This window comes from Cuculus canorus, chromosome 6, assembly GCF_017976375.1.
Source record: "Cuculus canorus isolate bCucCan1 chromosome 6, bCucCan1.pri, whole genome shotgun sequence".
NCBI lineage: Eukaryota > Metazoa > Chordata > Aves > Cuculiformes > Cuculidae > Cuculus > Cuculus canorus.
Genome location: NC_071406.1, coordinates 18,796,517 through 18,822,291, shown reverse-complemented (window position 1 = coordinate 18,822,291; position 25,775 = coordinate 18,796,517). Strand labels below are relative to the sequence as shown.

At 36.4% G+C, this 25,775-nt stretch overlaps 1 protein-coding gene across 11 annotated transcripts in view; it reads right to left on the bottom strand.

Moving 5' to 3' along the window:
* Positions 1–25,775, bottom strand: part of SLC4A10 (solute carrier family 4 member 10) — a 159,270-nt gene that overhangs the window by 102,118 nt on the left and 31,377 nt on the right. For 5 of the 11 annotated variants that reach the window (XR_008450310.1, XM_054069415.1, XM_054069419.1 and 2 more), the window contains exon 1: positions 17,382–17,732. The exons of 3 other annotated variants lie outside the window; for them this stretch is intronic. Coding sequence is in view for 6 of the 8 variants with exons in the window: in XM_054069415.1 (XP_053925390.1) it covers positions 17,382–17,462 (81 nt within the window). In the remaining 2 variants the exon portion in view is untranslated. Of the gene's footprint in view, positions 1–17,381; positions 17,734–25,775 lie in introns of those variants that run through there. 3 more of the 11 variants (XM_054069413.1, XM_054069421.1, XM_054069416.1) reach the window with 3 other exon arrangements.

The window sequence follows — 25,775 nt, the reverse complement described above, 5'->3', positions numbered from 1 at the left end:
ACCAATGTTCCCACTCAAAATGTTTTAAAAACCTGTTGGAGCACCGGATACAATAACAAAATAACCGACTCCTAAATTCTTTCTGAATTCTGGTACCTGTTTTAAGCACCTGCAATTTAACTGAAGCTGTGCTTGCCATCTTTTGTATGAAAAGACAGTGTTCCTTGCTGTAGTAAAGGAATGCAGAAGTTGGGTCACATCTGTATGACTGAAAAAATCATTCCCTCCGCTGCACATTTTTCTTTACTACACTCTCAAATAATTAAAAGTTATGGAGGCAAGAACAGCACAGATTTCAAGCTGAGGCATGGTTATTTTTTCCTCAGTGGTTATTACTTAAATATCCTAGAGCAGTCCACTGGCTGAAATCCTCTTTACTCGCTCCATAGCAGCGGCTATGTCAAGTACTACGGAGAAGTCCAACAGCATAAGGATGGATGAGAAGACTTTACCCAAAGCCCAGATAAGATTTACTTTTAACTTGTCTGGGCTCTCTCTGGGCCCAATGCCAGGTGAGGACAGATCCAGGATAACAGCATTATTTTAGGTGTAGTTAGAAGTTAAATGTGCTGAGTTTAGCCTACTATGCAATAGGCTATTAGCTGCTGGGCAGAAAAGAGAAAAAATAATTTATTTTAACTGTTAGCTTGCTAGTTTCTCCAGTAGCAGCAGGATATATTGGTTTTTAGTTGGATACACTTCCCATCTCAAAGGATCCACTTTCAGTCTTAGAACTAAGATGACATGTTTTCAGATGTTTCTACCTAACAATAGGGCCAGGGAGAAGAATCATATAAGTCAGTCCTCTTGCAGCAGCTACTCATGTGGAAGTAGCAAGTGCAAGGAAGAAAAGAGGTCATGACCAACTTCTCTGTTTTAAGAGCAGCTACAGCACAGAAGAGAGGACTTTTTCTCTTCCTTTACAGCCATAAAAATGATGTAGTCTGGAGTCTGCATCTTTTACATACAAATGCATGCCAATCATATTTTGAAACATCACCTTTTTTTTTGATGTTGCATGCCAACATGATCAATAATAAATTAACTGCCTCTCTCAGAAAATGTGACACTCAGTGATTCTCCTGTTTCTCAGACTTACCCATAATTTTCAGTAGTATTTGATACTCTCCACAAGCACAATCCAAGAATTGTGCAAGGCACCAGGGAGGATGTTCCGTGATAGAGAGATTCTAAAACTCAGGCTAATTCCATAAAATTTTGGCACTTAACTCAAGCTGCCTTAACTAGACACAACATCGCCATCAACTTTTCTAACGATTAAGAGATGGCCACTTCCATTGGCTAAGCAAGATCATAGGTAGACTGAGTGTCTCTAAAGACGGGCTGAAAACCATTGAGACTTAGGAGAGTTTGATTAGGACTACCTGGAGAGACAGAATAGTAAACTAGATGTATTGTTAGTTTGATTGAGTGTGATCACTTCTACATACCCAGACTGATTGCTAACCTTCTAAGCAAGTCAGCCAACACTAGTAATATTGTTGCTTTACTAACAGTGAAGGTAGCCCGACTGAACCAAATCTAACTGAAATGTTAATAAATAGTATGGCCCTTTTGTTAACCATTGTCAGGAAAAAAAAACCAAACTTGGAATACCAACAATTTTCTATGGCATGCCCAAAGATTGGATTTCTTGTGGTCATTTAGAGTTGTCTTCTTTATGATCTATTATCCTCCAGAAGAGAAGATTGTGTTTTATTTGTTTGGTTTTTTAAACTGAAACATTTAAACAACTTCCTTGAAGACAACTGACAAGTCTTTCTTGGCTAAAATTTTTAACTTCAGATGTAGGGTTTAGTCTGAAGAGTTCCCAAATCATCTGCATCTACAGGGAGTAACTTCATCAGAAAATCCAGATGAAATTTCCCAGTACTCCTCATCTCCAAAGATTTAGGTTGATATATATGATTTTGTTGTTATGAGTGATTTTGTTATCAGGGAAATTGTGATTGATGTGATTGAAAAACACAGATTTCTATCATCAAGAAGTGTTGTCCTGCGTGCAAATGAATGGTTAACCTAATGGAAATTAAGAGACCTATTAAGCTATCTATGTAGTCACAACATAAGACAAAAAAACCTTTCCATCTCATTAAAGACAATGACATTCTGATTATCTTTGATGTTACCATTTATCTGTCTCACGTCATCAGTAAGCCACAGTGGCCAGTGAAGGCAATGACAGAGAAAACAGTTAGGAGCCACCCTATTTACAAAAGAAGATAAATAATAATTATGTCCTCCAAGCTACTTATGATATCTGCTATCTGAAAGTTCAGTTAGTCTAATTAATTCACACAGGGATTAAGAAAAGCAGTTATCCATGCAAAAGAGGGGGAGAGGAAAGGCAGAAGAGAAGTAAGTGAGATAACAAAATTGATAGCGTGTTCTGAGAAATAACAGGGCAAATAAACAAATTTCAGATACCAAGTATGAAGTCACTTGTGCATCAGTTCTGCTCATTGAATGAAATACTGCACAGTAAAGACAATTTTCCTATCAAAGATTCACTCAAAATACATTGGGAAAGAGGTCATGACAACGGACTAGATAACTAAGTATTTGTATAGTTTAAAAGTTATCACAAGTGCACGAGATATACATTCAGGCATTTGAAATGTGCTACTGAAGACTCAAGGGTAAATAGGAATTATAAGTAGTAGTTCAACTGATCTTCCTGCCTCTCAGTGATCTAAGAATAGTACAAATTGCTTGTTTCACTTCCATGACCTTGTTGTTCTAGACTAATCAAGATATTTGACAATGAAAACAAGCTAGAAATTAGAAACAACTGATATGACTGTAACAGTGTGCTTTAGGCTGAAATTATAGAACATAGCTTTCAGAAAAGAAAAGGGACAAGTATCAATATAGTGTGGACAGTAAATGCGAACACAGCATTAACAGGTTATACGTATTTTGTCAGTGCTTCTATATGAAAGGATTTTATTGTCAGAAAGTGCGTTCTGTTTTCACCGTCAGTTTTTTCTCATAATGCCACTAAACTCATAGACCCATTTAAAGCCACACAGAATAGCAAGGGAAGATACAATTATGTCCATCAGAGCTTTGAAGCATATTAGCTAACCTTTAACTATTGTCTACTTTAGGAATTTCGGAGTCTTTTTGGTGGTGGTACCTGATATTTGAAATAGGCTGAAAGGATAGCATTCCTGTTTTGGCAGGGAAGCTTTTCCAAAGCAAACTGGTTTTCAACCATTCTCATAGGCAAAGTATTTACCTGTTTACTTAGGTTTACTAGATCACTAGTATCATTTTTAATTCCAACTTTCAAACTCCATCTCTTTGATGTAAATATCCCCCATGTTCAGTATTTTGAAAAAAAAAGGCAGAAATCACAAGACATCAAATTTCACTGGCACAACACAAGTAAAGAAATTTTTGAAATACCATTAATTGTATTTCACTATGCTGATCTAAAGTGAAAACAATTACAAACACCATGATGAAAAATAATATCCAGCAGATGTTCTTCATATCTTTCCTTGCCAAAACAACACCAACTGCTTTTATTAAAGATCGGGTTTTCTGCGCTGAACACAAAAAAGAAAATTCTTACCATTTAAACATTATGCTGCAAGCTACTTAGATGAGTCCTACATTTACGATGAGTTTTGTACCAGGCTTAGTACGATAGGCTCTTCTTGGCATAATCTCAGTGCAGGTACTAAACAAATAATAATAATCTGCTGATCAGTATTTCTTGCAAGCGTCCTGCAAATTCTGCCTACCTTTTCTTTAACTGGGAATTGCCATCAATCACAGAGTCACAGAATCATAGAATCATTTGGTTGGAAAAGACCTTTGAGATCATCGAGTCCAACTGTACCAGCCTACTACTAAACCATATCCCTGAGCAATTCATTTGCCTGTTTCTTAAACACCTCCAGGAATGATGACCCAACTACTCCCCTGGGCAGCCTGTTTCAGTGCCTGATAACCCTTTTGGCAAAGAAGTTTTTCCTGATGTCTAATCTGAACCTCCCCTGGTGCAAATTGAGGCCATATGTGTAGTAAATAGACATCAAAAAGCAAGTGATGTAGGCAGAGTAATAAGCCAGGATGACATTAGCACCAGTAATCAGGTGAAGCAAACCTGTAACTATTAAAGTCAGACAGGCAGATGAGATCATAACAGTTACGGTGTTGAAATGAGCAGGCCTTCAATCTGATTTACGGTTACATGGACAAATAGGAACTGTCAGATCTCAGAGCTGCTTAGTGCAAAAAGAGGAAAGAAAAGAAAACCCAAGAATTAATTCTGACATGATTATATTCAGGTAACCACTGAAGACCAAGAAAATCTTCTGAGAGGTAGAGTTTAACCGGAGTAGAGGAAGACCACTAAAAATAAAACAGTGATGCCTTCTTAAAGATTACACTTATGGCCACATTATCTGAAGTAACATGTGGAGGTGGATGCAAAGGCTTAGAACGGATTCCTAAGAGATCTAAACACACATCTACAGAAAGAGGAGGAGAGGGAGAGGAAGACTGACCCAACAAGAAACTGAGTCTGAAAAGAGAAAGAATCAACAAGGATAAAATGACAAATGCCTACAAACAACAAAATTTAGCAAAGACTATAACATTCCATTGCAGAGAGATGACAGATGGAGTGGAGGAGAAGAAAGGACTGGCCTGGAGTTCCTCCAGGAGGAAGTCAAGTGGAACACTAGTGTGATAAATTTCAGTGCAAAAGACAGAAACCAGAAATGAGCAGTTCTAGAAAGGCACTGGAAGAAAAAAAAGTCAAGACAACTGTACAAAGCACATTAAGGGTGTTAGGAGATGAAGGAGGTCAAGCAATAAGGCATCAATCTGATGAACAGAAATTTCTGAAGTTGAGGGTTGTTTTGTGTTGTATGTTTTAATATGAAGAGACAGACATATTTCTTGTATATAGGAAGAAATTCAGAGAAATAGAAAAGAAAAAAGAAGTGCATTAGAAGGTCAGAAGGTGGATAGGGACAGGGTTAAATTTGTTGGAACACGTTCAAAGACTACAAAAATAAATCTTAATGTCTTTTTCAGCAAACAAGGAAGCTTGAATTTTGACCTCAGTTGGTTAGTTAGTTTTAAGGAGTTCACATGGAGAGAGAGGCGAATAGATAAGCTGAATGGAGGGTTATACAGTTAATAACAGAAATAAACAGAACAGGCAAAACTGCAAGCAAAGGTACTCATAACAGATAAAAATCCCAGTGATCAAGAAATAAAGTCAGCAGAATCAAAAGATTTTCACAAGAGATAGTCAGTAATATCTCTAAAGCATGGCAGATGACATTAGGAACTGAGAAGGTAAATATTGGGAGTCAGCCAGGACCACAAACTGTCAGAAGGGCTTAGAGGTATATGAGAAGAACAAAAAAATAAAGCCCAAAGGGACCTGATAAGCTGATAGAGGAAAGCAAAGTACAGAGGAATAAAGGAAAGAAAAGCAGAAGTCATCAATATCAACAAAACAGAGATTTAATTTTAAAAGTCCCATTATTGGAGAGAGAGAATAAAAATGTTGAAAAAGTTCAAACAGCTATGACAGAAAAGGAACTTGAAGAAGAGAGTGCTTAAAGAAGACCAACTCAAGTGTGTAGCTGACTTGGCACATGGGCTATAATTCAAATGAGAAACACAGTAGCTACAAAGTTGGATGGTTACCCATATGGAAGCTGAAGGGTGAAAAAATTATGAATGGAAGAAAGTTGCAAGCCAAAGTCAGGCAGAGACGTGGGAAAAGGTAGAGCTGTGTGCCTGTAGACCATAAAAAAAAAATCGTTAGAAAGGCAAGCAGAAGGAAATCGTATTGTTAAAAAAAAAAAAAAAAAAAAAAAAAAAAAAAAAAAGTTAAAGAGCTAGGAGCAGTCAGAGCTTAAGAGCATAAAAGTATCAACTTATTTGACACAAATTCAGAGTGGATAATGTTGGAGGTAAGATCTCCACAGACAGGACCATAGAGGTGTTAATAAACATGGGAACAAAGTTCTGTGGGCTGAAGGGAACAGTGGGAGGTAAAGAGACAACCACCAGGTTTCCTTGAAACCAGTAACATTCCAGAAACACCAGGAAAATAAAAGGAAGACCAAATAATGGAGGAGATTAGGCGCTCTGCACCTGGAAGAAAAAAGGAAGTGACAGGAATGGCACAGAGAGGAGGCTGAACCAGAGGCAGATTTCATTTAAGGGTAGAAGGAAAGAAGAGAATATCAAAAGAAGTGTAATCCACATTGCCGTAAGAGCATGAAAATCATCAGAAAGCACAGAGATAAAGAAGCACCAATAAAGCCATCAAAAATAACAAGAGAAAGGAAACAGTACCATCCTGCTGGTCGCTTTTTCATATATCCTGAAGCTGTTCCATATACTCTCTCTGATGTATATTACTTGTTTTAACAAATTACATAGTGATTTACAGTGCTAGTTGATAAGGATGGTTTGCTATGACATAGTTATACCAGGAAGAGATTTAATCCACTGAAGCTTACATGTCATGCCAAGTCTATATAAGCAGTATTGGTTAAGCTATTTTACACTTGTACAGTCTTTAACTATATTAGAAGTTCATGCCAACATGCACTAATAAATCTTTAGTAATGTAGAACTGGACTAATCTGTCCTACTCTCCCAGGAATTTTAATTGCATTTATGGGTTGTTTGCCAGAATAGCATACTGATTGCTTAATTCTCAAACTATTGTACACAAGAGAGTCAATAACATCACTGGTTAAGTGTTATTCTGCATCCTCGGATGTAGAGATGTCTGGGTTCTTGCGGAGGGAGTGATTGGGGTTTTTTTAAGGAGCTTGTTTTGTTATTTTAAGCCTCCTTACTCTTTTGCAAGCCAAACATCACAGCTAATATGTCCAATACTTAATTTTGCCAACGATTGCTTTCAAGGAGAAAATATCTGAAGGCAAAGGACTGTAAACGGAATGAGGCCAGATAATGATAATTTAAATCACAGCTATCCCAGAAAGTTATACAAGGCTTTTGGTCCTAAAGTAAGGGTGCAATCGGGTCTGATATATATATATACAGGAACCACAGATTTCACCCAACACACTAAAACTCTAGAAGTTGATCTGCCTGAGAAGGGAAAAAAAAAAAAAAAAGATAAAAGGTGAATTGAAATTCACTGCTTTTCTGTCACTCTGATGCTATTAAAGTCACAAATAGTCACCTAAACAAAGGAGCATCAATACTTAGAAAAGTATTATGAGTTATGTGTGATATTTTTATTTTCTTTGAAACATCTATGGTCTAGTATAATTTCACCTCTTGATGTAAACATGGCAGAATTCAAAAGCTGAGGAAGCAGGTTTGTAGTCCATCAGGATTACAAATCAATTTCCAGTGGTAAAATTCTCCATAGACTGGATCATGACAAACAAAGATGATACTTCCCAAAAGGTTTGTGAAGTCCTAACATGCACCTTGCATAACTCCTGTGTAGTCAATGGGAATCCAGCAGGATGGGAGATCGATAAGATTACAGATAATTTTTATTTTAAACTACACCACTACCATGGACTGCAACAAAACATTTTAAAAAAGAGCATATCAGAAGAACCTTCCTCTGCTTAGAAACAGAATTAGCATATTTTAAAGTGGGACAGGGTGCAGAAAAAGTCAATGAGAGACTACAAGCAATAACAGAAGTCTGAAGAACACAACTGCAATCTCCCTTGAACATTTGTCTATCCTTTGAACAAAAAAAGCCCAATGCTTTTATGAGCCCACCAAAGATTGAAACTGCATCTCCCTGTAGTGCTTACATTTAAACTGAGGAATATTTATAGAAGGAAAAAATAAGAGAGAACCAAAAAAAGCAAACGTCCCCACTTCTCCATTTAGCAGTGGATTTGACTTGCACAGGGCAGTCAGGAAGCTGCCTGTTCACCTCACAATCACTGCAACAGCCAGTTCAGCTTAACTAGCACTCTGTCTCTGCACGGTTAACATTCATCTGCCAAAAAAAATAAGCGGGAAAGGGGAAAGTAGAAAGTGACATATGTAATTAGTAAATAAAAGATAAGAAATGTGTTTTCAATAGCATAAAGATCAACTCAATAAATCCAGTGCACAGGTCCCTTAACAGGTGCTACTATTATTCCCTTGAATATTTTATTTGTGATTATTTTCATACTTGTTCATTTTTCATCACCCTGAATGATTACCAAAAGTAATGCTCGTGCCAAAGAATGATAAAACATTAGTAACGGTGTAAAAACTTTTTTAATCTGTCTGTGAAAAAAATGGAAAAACTCCACAACATTATTTTCTTGTATTTGCTTGTCTTCTATTTTAAACACTTTCTGAATATATCTGCTTTCTCAGTTTTATTGTTATTGTCTTGCTGCATTACATTTCTGTGGACATCCAGCCAGCCCAGAAGTAAAGAGGTATTAAATTTGCATAGCTTTCCAACAGAAGTACTCTCAAAATATTTCAGTTAACAAAACACAGTTTATAATTCCGAATTCTACAGGTGACACTAAATGTGGCGTGTAACATCCTCACTTGAAATCACTTCTGGTAACTTTGAACTGGATTATGTGAACTCTCCTCCAGTACCTTTGAACTGGAAGACCACACATATCATATCAAATTCTAAATAGATTTCCAAACAGTGTTTGTAAACAATCAAGCAGCAGCTCTGTTGCTGGTAATGCACATATTTAGAGAAATGATTATAAAGAATAAAATTACAGGACACACAAGTAAGTATGATATACCAGAAAACAATTGATTCTGTAGAATCGTACCTCACAAATCTACTGTAATTCCTTGAAGGAGTAAAGAAGCCGGTGAATGAAAGAAATTGTTTTAAAAAGTCTGCTTTGACTGCCAAAAAGTTTTCAGCATATGTCTACATCAAAGGGAACTGAAAGAACTTATGCAGCAATGGGATAAGAGGAAAGGTCTTCACTGGGCTAAGAAATGATAAAATGTAGAAAATAGAAGCCCTATTGAAATTGTGATTTATTTTGGCATTGGGAAGTCACCATTGCAGAAGCCATCACTGGAATTCTGGTGATATCTGCACTGGTACAAATGTATAGCTAATTTTGGACATGCAGCAAGGTGACAAAGTTTCCTAGTAACAGACAATTTCCTAATCAGATTCATAAAGATTAATCTTGAATACAAAGAGCTGCAGAAGGATGTCAGCACACTAAGTGTGTTAAGAATGATAAATGATGGAATTAAGAATGATGTTGGATGAAATTCAGTGGGAAAGTTGCAAACTGATGCACAAAAGAGAAAAACAATACTAGTTTTGCATATATAGTGAAACTTTCTAAGCACCACCACTTAGCAGTGAGGTCCTGCAGTTTTGGTTAAAAATTCCATGAAAACGTCATATCAAAGTTCAGTAACTGTAGGGAAAAAAGCAAACAGAACACTGTAAATTAGAAAATGCACAATAACCAAAACAAGGATATCCTTATGCCTACTGTATATATCTTAAGTCTAACTGCAGCATGAATATCAAGTGCAATTGGTTCCTACTTGCCAAAAAGGATACAGCTGAAATGGAAAAGATTTAGAGAACAAAAATATCCACTCTATGAGGTAGTTATCTTAGAAGTCTATAAAAAGATGATGTATATCAGAGGCTGAAAAGGAAATTGCTGTTCACTCTTTCCCAACATAGTACTAAGGACAGTGGCATTAAATGCAGACAGTTGGAGCCAGGTTTAAAACAAAAAGGCATAGTCCTTCACATAGAATATTGGCAAGCTATGGAACTCAGGTGAATATTAAAAGTTCACTTGCATTCAACAAATGTGTGGACACATTCAGGGAAGAGAAAGATATCAAAGGTACCAAATCCAAAATCACTCTTTCCGGAAGAGAAAGTCCTGCTGCCATGAACTGTGAGGTTCTCAGCAAGTACTCAGGGGTTCAGTCATTGTAAACCTGCCCCACTACCACACATTTCCGTAGTCTTTTGCTCAGTATCAGAGAGACAAGATACTGAGCCAGACGGACCTGTAGTCTGGCTCAGCATAACCATTTTTATATTCCTATGTTCCAGGGAAGGACGTGGCAACAGAGGTATCTGAAGGAAGTCTGCAGACTCATGCAGAGATTGATCAAGAGGTCCTCTGACAAGAGACTAAGAAGTTATAAATACACATAAGTTCAAACTGAGCAGAATTGCACTAGGAACCGGATGAAGCAAAGAAAGCCCTGTCTTCATTAACACAGTCTCCCAAAGTGAGGGTTATTGAACACGGGGTGCTTCGTATCTTGAAAATTACATAATTCCCTGCTGTTTTCTGAGAAGAGCAGTGTTGTTCCGTAATTGTCTGCGATATCAGCATATATCACTATGCCTGTCCGAAACAGGTAAACTGTAAACCAAGACAGGAAGATGATGAACATGCTGGGAAGGCAGCAGCATCCATTACGAGAACAGCAACAATTCCAGGGCTCAACCAATGTACTTTATAGGATCCCTGCTGCCCAGCTCTGTATAGAAGCAAACGCCAAAAATGTCTAAAGCCAAAGAGCTTGAATCTTGTTTGCTATGACTGAACAAACAGCATAAAAGATTCTGCAGTTCACCTGAAGAAATTTTATGCTTCACATAGTGGAAGATGAAGGTGCTATTCTTTATGTTCCTTTATTAAATTAGGTACCTACAGGTGTGTACAGTGTAGCCAAGCAAAGACAGGAAAATTAAAAGGAAATTAAAACTAGAAATTGGTAGTGACATTTTTATGGACATAAAAAGAGGCCCATGAGGGAAATAAAGTCTAAGTGATTACCAGGGAAATTTGTTTATAGCTGATGATATAGACATTGCTAAAAATGTAAATTTAATCTCTGTCTCAACAATTGCAAAGAATACTAAAGAGGAAACAATTTAACACTTCTCATCTATTGAAGCAGGCACAGGACCCAGAGCATGTCTCAGATCTGTGCTGAGGTTGCTGCTACTGTAGATGCTTGGGACACAAGGCACTGCTAGTAACTACTTTTGACAGCACAGATTACATCTCTCACTGACATCCACAGCAAATATGCATCTTTGCATTAGGAGTTAGATAGCTGAGAAATTTCAGCACATCTGCACCCTACAAAATAGAAAAACACTCAGGAAAGAGGAGGAGGAGAGCAGAAGGCAGACTGGGCAATAATCAAACCCAATGAGTCACTGTAATGAGAAATTCGTTGATGACTATGTGCAGAAGGACTGGTGACAGTACACTGAGATCTAGCAGTGGGGACAAGTCTGGCAAAGGCAACGAGGCAAGAAAGTTACTGAAGAAAGAGGTCATCACTTCATTCCGAACAGAAGAATGCCAAGACAGCTTTTCATTTTCATATGTTTCAAATTTCATGTGTTAGGTAAACTTTACTGGCAATACCCAGCCATCTCCACTAAATTCTGTGCCCTGGTGATCTCAAAAGTTGTATTTTTGACCTGTAGTAGCACAACTACCACATTCTAAGGATAAGATCCAGTCACAGTTACCAGACACTGAGCTTCATCCTTGGTAGCACTTAAAGAAGTAGGTCTACACTTGCCATGTGGAATCTAAGCACTCAGGGATAATCTTCAGCAGAATGCACAATGCCATAAGAAATTACTACATCACTGTCTTTGTTATACAACTACCATTTTGTATTTTCCCTATCTATTAAATTTTTCTAATAATCATTCAGTGTACTCCACTAAAACTTTTACATGCAAGTCAACACTGAGGTAACACCAGTGAACCTCCACTTTCTTATATAGTAAGAGTTGCCCAAACCTAAAATTTAAGTTGTGATATGAACTACTGGTCTTTAAGATACACATACATGCATGAATTCTAATATATTATATTTACCAAAATTTATTCCTTGAACAGGACTAGATAAGTTAGATGAACAATGGGGAGAAGAAGAGGGGAAAGAGAAGTCTGATTTTTTTTCCCAAGTTTAAAATATTTCAGATAACCTTAGCAGAAAAATAAATACTTAAATATGTTTAAAAATTGAACTAAAGAGAGACATCCGCTGGCATAACTGACCTGCATGACTAACTCTCAGAGAGAAACCTCCTAAAGCACAGTCAACCCCCTTACATAATAAGCCTGACATCACGTCTCCACCGTCCAAATTCCCTTCTCCAAACAGACTCCAGACCTGAATGGAATTGTTCAGTTCAGCTCCCCTTACTAATGCAAGGAGGACAAGGTATTTCTCTGCTGTTCCATTTGCAGGATTCAGTCATAAAAGTGACACTGCTTTTCCTGGAAAATTTTAATTGCAGGATTGGGACATAAAACTGATATTGCTTTTGTTAGAATAGTTTTAATTGCATTAAATGTAGATGCAAACCATATGGGTATGATTTCTTGTGTGTATTTTAATGACTCTGTGTGCCTGCATAAAATCCTTAGTGGAGAGAATTTAAACAAGTGAACTCATTATGTTATCAAGTGATAACATCATCTGGATCACTGAAGACTCCGATATAAATTTTATTTTATTTAAGCAGCCTGGGGGAGAAGGGGGAAGCTATTATAAAAAAATGAGCAAATTCTTACAATACTTCAATGTTTCCTCATGTCACTTAATGCCTGGTTTACATTTTCGTTCAATACACCAAGCCAAATATTTTGTTGAGTCTTATTTGATGGTTGCAGCATCAGTTGAGAACATTTGAGACCTCTGTGCATGCTCTGAGTTTCTGCTAGAAATTAACAAATCATTTTTGATAAGTTGACTGAAAATACAACTTATGAATCTCTGAAGTTCATGTTCCCCATAGTTCACCTTTTTCAGGTTTTTTATTAGTGATATCATACTATATTATATCTTTTTATTCAGGTTTTAAAATTAGCTTAGCTCAAAATATTAAAGCTTAACCTTTCCCTTTAGGAGTTATTCTCTGCTTATATCAATTGGCATTGGGGGATAACTGCTATTACTTAAGCAAAGCTATTTTCAAAGCTTTTCTTCTCCATCAGACTACTAGGAAACATAACTAGTCATAATTTTTAGTGCATTTAGTCACCATTTTTCAAAGGCTCCTTTCCAAAGTTTCCTATGTTTGATTGAATAGTTAACAAACAATCTGAATTTCCTTACCAGATAATGTGATTCCACCTCTCTACTCAGCCCTGTTGAGGTATAACTGGAATGCTCTGTCCAGATCTGGGCTCCATTCTTACAAGACAAACATGGACATACTGGACTACGCCCAGTAAAGGGCCACAAGAGTCACAGAAATGAGACTCGGAGTACTGGGACTGTTTGGGCCTGAAGAACAGAAGGTTCAGAGGAGTCTTGTCACAGCGTTCAAATACCTAACTGGGGGGAGGGGAAGAGTAGCAAGACTTAGCCAGACCCTTCTCAGTGGTGCCCAGTCACAGGGCAAGAATTAAATACAAGAAGAATCACTTAAACATAAGAAAAACTTTGATCCCCATAATGAAATGGGAATAGCAGTATTTCCCCATCATATCATGTGTCACATCTTGTAATCTTTTCTCGGTATACACAGTTTTTAAATTATTCAGGAAATTGATGCTCTCCTTTTTAGGGTCAAACGTTACATAGCTTACTCTAGTATATTACTATATATTGATCTCACTAACTAAGCAATCTATCGGAATTTAGCATAATTATGGATCAGCTTCTACTTATACTTAGTTTCTACTGTAATAAATTACCGTGAGACCAAAGACCCCTACCTCAGTAGTGTAACAGCACTCATGTTAATGCTTTTTATTGATAACTTCTATTGGAAAGTTAAGCAAGGCAAGGTAAATATGGTCTTGCAAGGAAACAAGAAACAGTATGAACAGGTGATATTATTTATGAGGCTCATTATGAGAGAGAGGAGGAGAGAATGAACCATAGTTGGCAGTGCTTCTCTTCAAATTGCCATTCTAAGTAATGCATAACTATTCTCTTTTCCTGCATTTATATGGTCACCTTACCTACTACTCCAACCTCTACAGGAATTGGTTGGGACTATGACTCTATTTTAAATTTTTTTAACAGATTACTGGGGCTTTAATGTTGTGATTTATTCATATTTTGATATTGCATCTCAGCAAAACTCCTTCAAATAGTCTTTATTCAGAATAATCATATGGCGATATTCTATGAACACTAGTCATTTACCTAATTAGCAGTTGCTATTACATATTTATACTACGCTACTTCGTGCTTTAGATCCTTCGGACATGCTTATACTAAGGTTTCCCTAATTCAGGTCATCAGGTCCAAAGACTTTGTGCACAAATTAAAGTACTAAATGAGGAGAATCTGACCAGAGAATAGGATCATCTTTTGGGATGAAGACTAACGTAGCACAAAAGGGCTTGAACTCCTTCAACTCACTCTGAAAGTACTTTCTGCTTCTGGTGTTGTTTTGCCATTTGTTAATGTTTGGCTACAAGCTCTTGTTTCTACTAATGTTGGCATTTCCTTAAAAACTGGCACTACAACCTATGAAAAAAGTCAGCAATTAAGTAACATAGAATCATAATGGCAATCAGCAATAAGGAAAAGCACTATACAACTGAATATGTGCATAAGTGTGAACATTCAGGTTTAGAACTGATAAATGACACAAATATTGGGTTTCTTCCCCAACTTGCTAGTTAGAGCTTTGTTTCTTTATAAGATCTTTATCATCAAGTTCTGTAAATAGGAATGTTTAAAGATAGGGAAACATACTCATGGATGTGTATTCGTTATGCACTGCCAAGGAGAACGAATTCTTCAGTTAGAGAGATCCTTCTTTACCCAGCATCCTACAAATACTGACAGTTGCAATCAGCTTGATGTGAAAAGGGACAGTATAGTTTTAAAGAACGCATAATAAACCTTCAAGGTGATATCAACACATTGCCACTGGATTCAATTACTCCAAATCTCTGCATTATGTCCAAATATCTTAAAAGAATATCTTAAACCTGGGGAGAGGAGCAGTGTTCAACAAGCAAAACAGTTTGTAGTTTTAAGCTTTCAGATCACTTCAGCCTGATTCCCCACGTTCACGTGGATATACATCTTCCTTGCTACAATTCCTTCTTTTACAAAAGAGCTTCACTTCTTCAATACATTCCTTCAGAGAATTATGCTCTAGTCCCTCCAAATGAAAAAGGACCAATGTTATGACCCACATAAGGGAAATTAGGGTGTCACAACAACTTATAATGGAACAATGTCCTTCGAGTGAAAAAAACTTCAAACTCACTGCAATAGTCAGTAATATCCTTGTTTCAAAATGGAATGACCTAAACACACACTTTCTCAAGTAAGCATTCTTCAGCAATCTATTTTCCTCTCTAGATACAGTTTCTATGCTAAACAGGCCGCAATGGATGTCTCTTACGCTATCTGAAGATTATTATAAATATTACGTTCCTAAAACACCAACAGAACACAATCTCCAGAATTAATACGAATGATGAAACAGAGTCCAGCATAAGCACACGGCATGTTGCTATAGCTTCCAGACACACAAAAATCCATGGAGATCTAATTATTTAAATGAACAAAGGAGACTTCAGGAACAACGTCAAAATGCAGGTAAGTCAAGATCTCAACTTATTACTTGAATATGGAAAACAAAGAAGCTGGGGGGAGGGTTGCTCCTGTTAAAAAAAGTCCATAAATAGCCTGCAAAGTACCAAAATACCATGAAACCAATACTTTCAGGAATTTCATTCCAATGCCAAGAAACAGAATGTACTCATTGTGACTAATACATTAAAATACTGAAATTCTAACAGATTAAAAAGATCTTGTAGCAAGTGAAAGGTATAGTTAAATCATTCCAAAGCTAGTCAAGCTTAAGAGCAGGGCAGTCTTTCCTCATTATTAATAAGAGTGTAAGCTGGATAAATAGACTGGGAAACTATAAATTATGGTCAGTAATACATTTTTTACAGATGTTTTTAATTACAAATGAAAAGACAAGCATTTTTACTGAAGCAGTTTGCAGCACATTCTTAAGTTTGCTCTTCTGTGGTCTCCCACACACATACATTTCCAACAAAATGTTATTAAATGGGAGTGAAACAGGAATACAGTTATAAATGCAAGATCAAATCCACGTTTTACATGTTTACATTTCTAGGTGAAAACATGAAAATATTTTTAAGCCTTGATCCCTTAATCCTGGGCTTTGTGGGTATGAAATACCACTTACCCCTGTCAATCTGCAGCCCAGCTATATGCAAAAATTGTTTCACAAGGGTAAAGCAAGCGACAGAAAAATTGCACACTACTTTCAGGCTTCAGCTGAGCTTTTAAAACACATGGCCAAACACGTTGCCATGGAAATGTTCTCCAAATACATCTAGGATTTCTTAAGATGGAGCTGAATATAATTTTTTAAAATAAACTTCTCCTACAATTTCAAATATAATTGCTCTATGCTGTATTCAAGTGAAACAATGGCTACATTTATAGCATCTAAAGTGAAAACAGTAGCTCCAATTCTATTTTGTGCTCCATACATGAAATCAGGCCACTATCTTCCTTAGTAAAATACCTATATACTCGTTTTCCTTTACATACTCTGATTTTCCCATTCATCACCACAATACAACAGCAGATACAAAAGTAACAGCCTCGCAATGAAGTTGGCAACAGTTAAAAACAAAAAGGATGAGATATGCTTCTGTAAAATTAATTTGATTTTAAACAATGTTCTAAATATTGAAGTTATTAATCTTCTCTTTTACAACCTGTTAGCATTAGTATGTGTCACTGAGTGTTATAATTAAAAAGTGGGGAGTTATCTTGCCACGCTTCCACTGTTACGTTCAGTGAGCTATTTTTAGAACTGATTTGAAATGAAGGAAAAAAAATAAATCCGTGACTGCAAAATGAAGCAAGAGCTGTGCCTGCAGAATGGCTCTGTCCGGTTACACAAGTGATACGGTTTTTTTAAATAACCTGCCACTGTAGGTAAACAGTTGCCTTATACTGCATTTCATACGACAAACACACACAGTCACACAATAGCTTTGTGTAACATGGAAGGATAAAGCAAAATAAAAATGCAATGCAGTCTTGTCATTTTAATTTACAACAAAGGCACAACCTTTAAACATGAATTAGTTAAAAGAAATCAAAATTGCAATAAAAACAGGCTGAAAATATGTATGGAATAACCCTACATTGTTCAAACAGCAATTAACAACACATTCAATTTCCGAGACATACATTGGTCATCTTATGTAAACAGTCTACCCTATAAATCCTGTAGCAAAATGAACATGAAGCAATTACACAGACAAAGAGATTGTAAATGACCTAAAACTGTAAACCAAAGCCTTGTGTTAGAAATATTAGTATAAACTATGAGGTCATACCTGATGACTTAGAGACTGTAATGTCTCACCGGTTCCAAGCTGCATGACCTTTCTATTTCCAGAGACCCCCAAAAATTGCATTTCCTGTCTTACAAAAGTACATCACAGACTCATCTATCTTTCAAAATCTTCTAGGCTAGCGACGAAAGCATTAACAGCCATTCTGTCCACCAGTAAGTGCTGGAGTCATTATGTTCAAGATACCAGATCTTAAATAGAGTTCCCTCTGTGCGATTACAGACATCCAGTAGTCAAGGCGGCTGACACAGCTATATCACTGATGCTGCTAATGCCATCTGAAAACAGTAAGCTTACTGCTTAAAGCAATCCTGCATCATCCAAACAGAACAAGCCACATCCTTCAACTCCTCACTCGCATTTTTTATAAGACCTAGCACTGCCACCATAGATTTTGTTTTCGTCTGTGGTCAGATAAAGGAGAAATTACATATTATGCAACCAGCTTTGCATTAACAAAAGAAAAACGGCAGACGAAGTGACATATCGAGGTTATCAGATTTTGCTTGCATGACCACTCCTCAACAAGCACTTTCACCATTCAGAAGAAACAGCACAATCTGATCCAAAGGAAAATTACCAGAAAGAAATTCTAAACAATTCACAGGCAGCAAGACATTTCAATAGCTGTGTGGTACTGAAACAACTACTTTACGCAGCCTTAGGAATCCTAGTCCCTATTAAATTAAAACAATGCTTGCCTAAGAATTTTTAGTGTTTATTTTCAATAAATTGCATGATCATTGCATTGTTTCCTTTACTCCCTGCTAGCAGCCAGAAAACAGCATGCCTTGAAAATGTGCCAGTATTATGACAGCAAAAATGTGTTTTGATATCAAACAAAACAATCATGCATGGTTTTTTCTGATATGAGAGACCTTTCATGCTAAGAAATGTACAGTATCCTCCTTAGTAATTTTTAAATTATTAAGACTACAAAGTAATAACTGGACTTTTTATCAAAATATATACCTGATTCAAATGAAATTGATTATTATAAATCATTATTTACAATTATTCTTGCTCTCTTTATGGCAACAAACTTACGCAAACAAAAAAAAAAAAATCACCTCACAGAACTAAGAAAAAACAGTGCTAGCAGCAAACTGGAAAAAGCTATAATTTAATAACTCCTCTGAATTCTAGACCCACAGAAAAATTACTCATGTTCACACAGGGAGAAGTCCTATTGAGGTATTCAGTTATCAAACACAAGAATATTTCTTCAACACATACTGAAATATATTGCTAACAGTCCAACTTCACAGACAAACAAAATTTGGAGGAAAAATCTTCCCCAATGTAACCACAGCCTGCCTGTTATTCAAATTAAGTTGGATGTCCTCCTTTACTTTGAAACAGAGACAGAAACTAGAAGTAAATGGTTCTAAATTAATGCACACAGATCCTATTCTGTTAGTTTAACATTATTATTATCATACAGTTGTAGTAATTGCTGTTATGAGTAATTAAGTTTGGCTTACAGTCACTCACATTATGGCACTGATAATAGCAAACTGGTCTCACCCATGAATACCACGTATTTCCTTTCAGAAAGAGAAACTGTCTGCCATCAATTTTTAAGTGATTCACTTGATGCAGTGTACAACTGCCCCAACATAAGGATGTTCCATCTACAGAGAAAGGAAACTCGGTTCATACAGGGTCTCCGCATGCCATGTCCATTAGCCCAGCAGAGGCAAGTCAGTGACGCGCTGGGAGACTTTAAAGTGCAGTAGGGAACCAGATCAGGACAGACTTGACACCGCTTTTTATACTCTCCAAGAGAGTTAATCCTGAGGCCCAACAACCTGACTGTCTTTTTTACTGCCGATGATGGTGGCAGTCAGGGTGCCACCTTGAACACCATGAATGTTCTTGAAAGCTGTCACTTTTAACTTTCTTCCAGAATAACTCATAAATTCACTTTCAACCCAGAAAATACCACTAAATCTATGTGCGCAGGATAGAAATACAAACACATAGGGAGACAAAAGGCCCTTAAAAAAATAAACAAGAGTGATTCAGCAGTAAAAAGAGGAAAATCACAGAATCACAGAATCACAGAATCACAAGGTTGGAAAGGACCCATTGGATCATCAAGTCCAACCATTCCTAACACTCCCTAAACCATGTCCCTAAGCACTTCACCCACCCGTTCCATAAACACCTCCAGGGAAGGCGACTCGACCACCTCCCTGGGCAGCCTGTTCCAGTGCCCAATGACTCTTACTGTGAAGAACTTTTTTCTGATATCCAACCTGAACCTCCCCTGACGGAGCTTCATTCCCTCTTGTCCTGTCCTCTGTCACTTGGGAGAGGAGGCCAGCTCCCTCCTCTCCACAACCTCCTTTCAGGTAGTTGTAGAGAGTAATAAGGTCTCCCCTCAGCCTCCTCTTCTTTCCCCACATCAGTATGAAAAGGGAATATCTCCCAAGGTAATATTTTTCTTTCCAGTGGTAATTTAAAAAAAAACAATACATGATTACTAAATACTATGTTATTTACTTCTTGGCAAACATTCAGTCTGCAACACTATACCGTGACCAGTAGCTACTTATAACTATATAAGGGTATACAATCTTGCTTCTGTGAGTTGCTGGGAACCGCTTCCAAGTCTCCACAAGCCAGAGGCCAGCAAGATGGTAAGAAGTGACAAAATAAATACGTATGTTGCCAAGTCACCTTTCATAAATATTATGTACGCCCTCTCTGTTGAGATCTTGTATTACATCATGATCTCCACTCATAAACTGGAAAATGCAAAGCTAGGAGCTATAACCACAGATGTCAGGAACATCACTTAGGAGTTTGTGCTCGCTAAGAAAAGAATACATAATCTCTCCCCCAGCTGGACATCTGAAGACTTCAAGAGCTAGCAAAAGACAAGATAGAAGACTATTTTCCTGAGTTAGGTTAAGATCTCAGTACAAATTAGAAATGCACTCGGAAATATACGGTATTTCTCCATGAATATTATCCCAGCTAGTAGAATCTTCTCCCAGAAGCTATTCCATGCTTTTTTTTTCATGGCAATACAATTACTATTTTGGAAAAATAGAAATTTTAACATTCCATTAATAACATTAAAGCAGACAGCGGGTATTAAATGCAGCGCTAGTTTATAAAGTATAGATATTTATCCTGAGAGACGTTAAAGGAAAAATCTGGTAATTCATTCCCTTTAGAATACCAACAGCTACCACTTTAAACGATACAAAAGCATTACTCACAAATACAGTTTTGTTTTAATTCATTTTTCTTCACGGGAAAAAAAGAAAGAAGAAAAAGAAGAAAAAATAAATCCACAATTCCTGCAAGGTCCAATAACAGTCACTTTGAACCTATCACAAATGAGCTTCACATCAAAAAGACTTCACCTAAGCAGTGGGTGAGCAACTCTGCTGCATGCAACAGCAGCTCTGCCACTCAACATTTTAAATTCAATTTAAGTAATATTTGCTGGTACTAATGATTATGGTAGAGAACATTTGAGATCAGTGAACGGTATCGCAGATTATAAAAGTAAGGTGAGATGATGTAGTGATGACCAAAAAAGCTGGAAGAACAATACTAACACATATTCCTCAGCAACATTCTGGGGGATCAACTTTACTATATATCTTTTACTAATGACCAGAGCATAATAAGTATGAGCTATACCAAAAACTACAGTTTCAATTTGTTCAAAAAATTTCTGATATTGGAAAGCACTGCTAATATATGATGAATGGAATGTCACCAGGAAGACATGGATTAACTTTAAAACCAGAACAATAAATCTGGGGTAAAATGTAATAATACAAAATGTAAAGATGTGATCTTATACAGTTTCTGTTAAGAATTGAGAGCTCAGCAGTTGAAAATTACAGTGGATGAAACTGTAGGGACAAAGGTGATCACAGAGTAATTATGAACTACCAACATGAAGTCCCTATGGAAACAAAATCTTAAAATTATAAGGGAAGATATTTCTCCTTCATAGACATCAACATTAATGCAATAACATTAAGCTCTGTTAAAACTGTTTTACTGTTGATTCTGATCATCTGTCCCTAAAAACAGAATACAAACTGCAAGAAATAAAGGTTTCTACAATGGTCAGGGCAATCTCAAGAAGGAACTGAAAATATTTGCTTTGCTTAGCTTGAAAAAGGAAAGACTAAGCAGCAGATCTGTGTAGGTGTCAAGACTGAATAAATACTCAAGTACAAGAACAACTTTAGAAGAAGCACAAATCCATACATACTTATGTATGTCATTAACGTTTAGGATTTTTTTAACTACCAGACACTAAAAGTCTACAGGAGCAGCAAACCAAACTCACAGACCAAGAGTGTGTGTTTCACTCCTGTATTTCTACAAGAGACAGTCAGGAAAATGCTGACAAGTGAAGAAAAAAGCAGAACTGCAAGGTACAGCAGAATTGGTACCAAGAGTAGGAGCTGAGGAAAATCAGGAGATTGCCATGGAACTCAATACTGATAGGAAAACGCTGAATTAGAAATGCTGAATTTAAAAAAAAAAGAAAGGAAACAAAACCAACTCAATACCACTTGGTTTCTCCTGTACTGAAGACACTGAACTTTTCTCTCAATACGCAGAGTGGTATTTATAATATAAATAGCTCAGAAATTTTTCTTAACCAAAATAATTATCAGTTCTTAAGTTTCAGCTGATTGCTCAGATCAACAAAGATTAAAAAAAATCTTTGTAAGTGAGCAGAATAAGCTCTAAAGTAATAAAATATAGCCCATTCTTCTTTAATCTTAACAAACGGACTGCTCCTATTACCTTTCTCTAGTGTACATACATACCTCTTAATTAATTGTCCCATAAAATTGTTAGAATATTTCTGTTATAAACTGTAAACACCCTTCTCTAAGCAAAGAGGAAAATCATTTAGAAAATATAAGTTTAAATTTATTAACTCAGTAAAAACTTGTTATATTTTATGGAAAGACTTTTTTTTCCTCAAATGAGATACTGTTCAAGCACTCTCCTTTTCTGATTATTTCAACAGGCATTACGTAAGTCTAATCAGTTCATCTGGATAACTGTGACTGTGGCTAAAGGACATCCTAAAACTAAACAGGAAATATGCAGAAGCAGACCTGAACCATGCCTGCCTGCATAAACAAATTTGCAAATGAACTCCTTGGTTCCAATTCTGCCTAACAGTTAATGTAGCTGTATCAAAACCTGCCTTTCCAAACACCCCACTGTCAGAGTTGCTGCGTCCTAGCACTAACACTCAAGCTTGTATCTCAGGCCAGTACCTGACAATTCAGATCACTGCACTACGTGTTGCTGATAAATTAGAATAAATATATAATAATCAGTTTTAATACAATGAAAAAACAGGAAGATTTCTATCCAGTATTTTCCCTTCAAAAACAACTTTAAAATGTCTTGCATCCCATTTCCCAGAAGATAATGCAGGAAAAGGCAGACATCTCTCTCTCAGACTGCTGAAGAGAAATCCTATACTTGCAGCATATACAGGAGATGGTTGCTTACATTTGTTCTTGGAAAAATAAAAAAAATAAACAGTACAAAATCTCTTCAAAGTTTGCAATCATGTAGGTTTTTAGTGAAATTATATTTAGGCAAATCATGTATTCTAGAAAATTATTTGTAAAATGAGAATTGAAATTGAAATTATAAATTTGAAATCTGTGTCTAGAAAGTGAAGAGCTTTATTTAAAATGATAGTGCCTTGCTTTCCTGACTTTAAAGAAAGCAGACCTTTCCACCTTTTTAAGTATCTCAACAGTACTGTAACATGTGCCACAGCCTCGGAAAACCTTTCTAAGGTGACTGAGCACATGGCTGACTAACAGCTAAACTTGTAACCACTGGGAATACTTCAAAAAGGTGATGAAGGAATTTGGGTTCCATGTTGCACAGCACAATAGGAAATTATTTTCCTGATAAAGAAATAACGATTTAACCAAAAATGCTGGAACTTGTTAGCAAATCAAGCGCTACCAGCCTTTCCACAAAAGGAACAGCAGGACAGGCTATGCTGCTCTGGGCATCTCACAAATATTGCACAATACTGAAGTTACAGCCTAGTTATATTGCACACCTCCTACCTTTTCCTTTGATCCTTTTCATGTCTTCCTTGTCCTTGAAGAGAAAGAAAAACTCATTCTTCTTAAAAAAAAATTTGTCAGTTCAATAACTTCTTATGTGCCTCAGAATAGATCTGACTTTTCTAAATATTTTGCATTAAAAAGTTCTCTTTCAAAGAAGAGAAATGTTAAATTTTGACATATAATTACCATTATCCTCTCTGCTACCAGAAAATGATGGCAACGTGCCAACTTGCTTGTCTGCTACAGATAAGACATTTCCAAGCTTCCATCTTTCCCTTTAAAGAAAACAGAAGGAGAAGACCACCCAGGAGAAAGCCTACCCTGTCAGCTGATCCTATAAGAAATAAAATTAATATTCTCCTAGCAGAAATCCTTTTCCTTCAAGCCTGAGGTAAATTATATGCCTTACCATATGTTATGATGGTCCTTTCAAGAATGACAAATTTGATGAATTTTTCCTGGATGGTCTTTCTCTCAGCCAATCTCTTCTCATCACCTCGAGCTTCTGCTGCAGGCAAACTCTCTAGAGGCATAAATCAGCATAGCATCACCAAATCACATAACTTCTACCCACTGGGGATTTAGCTCCCATCTATTTCAGACTTAGCACAAAAAAATTGTCTGTGTATTCCTCCATAATCTTTTTGATCTATGTAGAGCTTTAGGGAATTACTCTGACACATTGCTGAGCTTCGACATCAACAAATCCCTTGCGAGCAGAGAACCCAGTCATTTTTCTTAAAGGAAGAACTCTAAAAAGATTATGTCCCATTACAACATATTGAGAACTAATTCTAAATGAGATGAAACTCTGTTTCAGATCAAACAAGGAAAAAAAAGGCAAAAGACAGATTCAGGCAAGCTTCTTCACTGTATATAAAAAAATAGGCATATTGTTACTTTGAATACAAACTCAGCTATATACTCCTCATTAGTTTAACTATACTTCCAAGAAATCAGAATGTCTGAATACCTTTGCAAATCCCCAGATACCATCTTATTTGCACATCATTTGGGCACCAAGCTCCTTTGAAAGTTTTACTTGTATCAATGAAATATAGACAGGCAAGACAGATGTAAATACAGATATTTTTAAAATCCATCTACACACACGCACATTTAATTTTTTCTCATTTTCTATAAAACATACCGATTCTAAATTAAAATTATAATAAAGATCATACTGATTCTAAATTAAAATTACAATAAATAAAGGTCAATTTTAGCCAATATGACTCAGTCAAAAAACACCTAAAAAGAAAAGTAGTGGTTTCATATGCTTAAATATCAGAGCACAAACCTACTTAGACATGTAATGTAGGATGAGAATTTCAAAGGCTGGAAGGGAAAGCCACTGCTCTGAAGGGAGGCAACTAAGGGAAAGAGGAGTGCAAGTTCAGTACTAGGTTAGTAGTCTTGACAAAAAACATATGATAGAAAGCAAGAAAAACAGTAATATGTGCTTTATAAAGGCAATTTATAACAATGTAATATAACAGACAGAATACTACCTAATTTTATCATCACTACAAAAAATAATAAATAATATTATCAAGTACTCTATTCCAAAATAAATTCTGAAATGTTAGCTATTCAAGCAACACACACTTCACTAAAAGCAAACATCTTATTTATGAATGCACAAGACAAGGCATCCACAGCCCTCTGGCTGAGGTAGGAAGACAACAGAAAGGGCAGAAGAAAGAAGTCTCCCCATCCTACGAGCAGATATTGGGATGCTCTGGATTAAATCATAAAATTAGAGGTATAAACTATATAAAGTAGTAAAATTCATAGAAATATATGGATAAAAATGGGGAAGAAGACATCATCTCCTAGAATAATTCAAAATGCTTTAAAAATTTAGTTGCCCACATAGTTTTTAAATATTTTAAACACAATTTTACACTCGATGCAAGGACATACCTAAAAATGTTAAGTTCTCAAGAAAAAAAATAGCTAATGATTGCTTCAAAGACAGAAAACTGGGACAAAATGCCCATTGGAACATACAGTGTCCCACAGGAACTTCAAAAGTCAGACTGCCAACTTTTATATTCAAACTGCCTTTCAGCTAACTACTTCAGTACAAGCAACTTGTGAAAAAGTAAAAGCATAAGGGACAAAGAAACATAAAAGGACAACAGAACAAAGAAAATTTAATGCTTAGACACATTCCAGTCATGGGGACTTCAGTGGTCTTGAAGAGCGTTTGGTGAATTTATATATGCTCATCTTCACAGAATCACAGAATCACAAGGTTGGAAAGGACCCA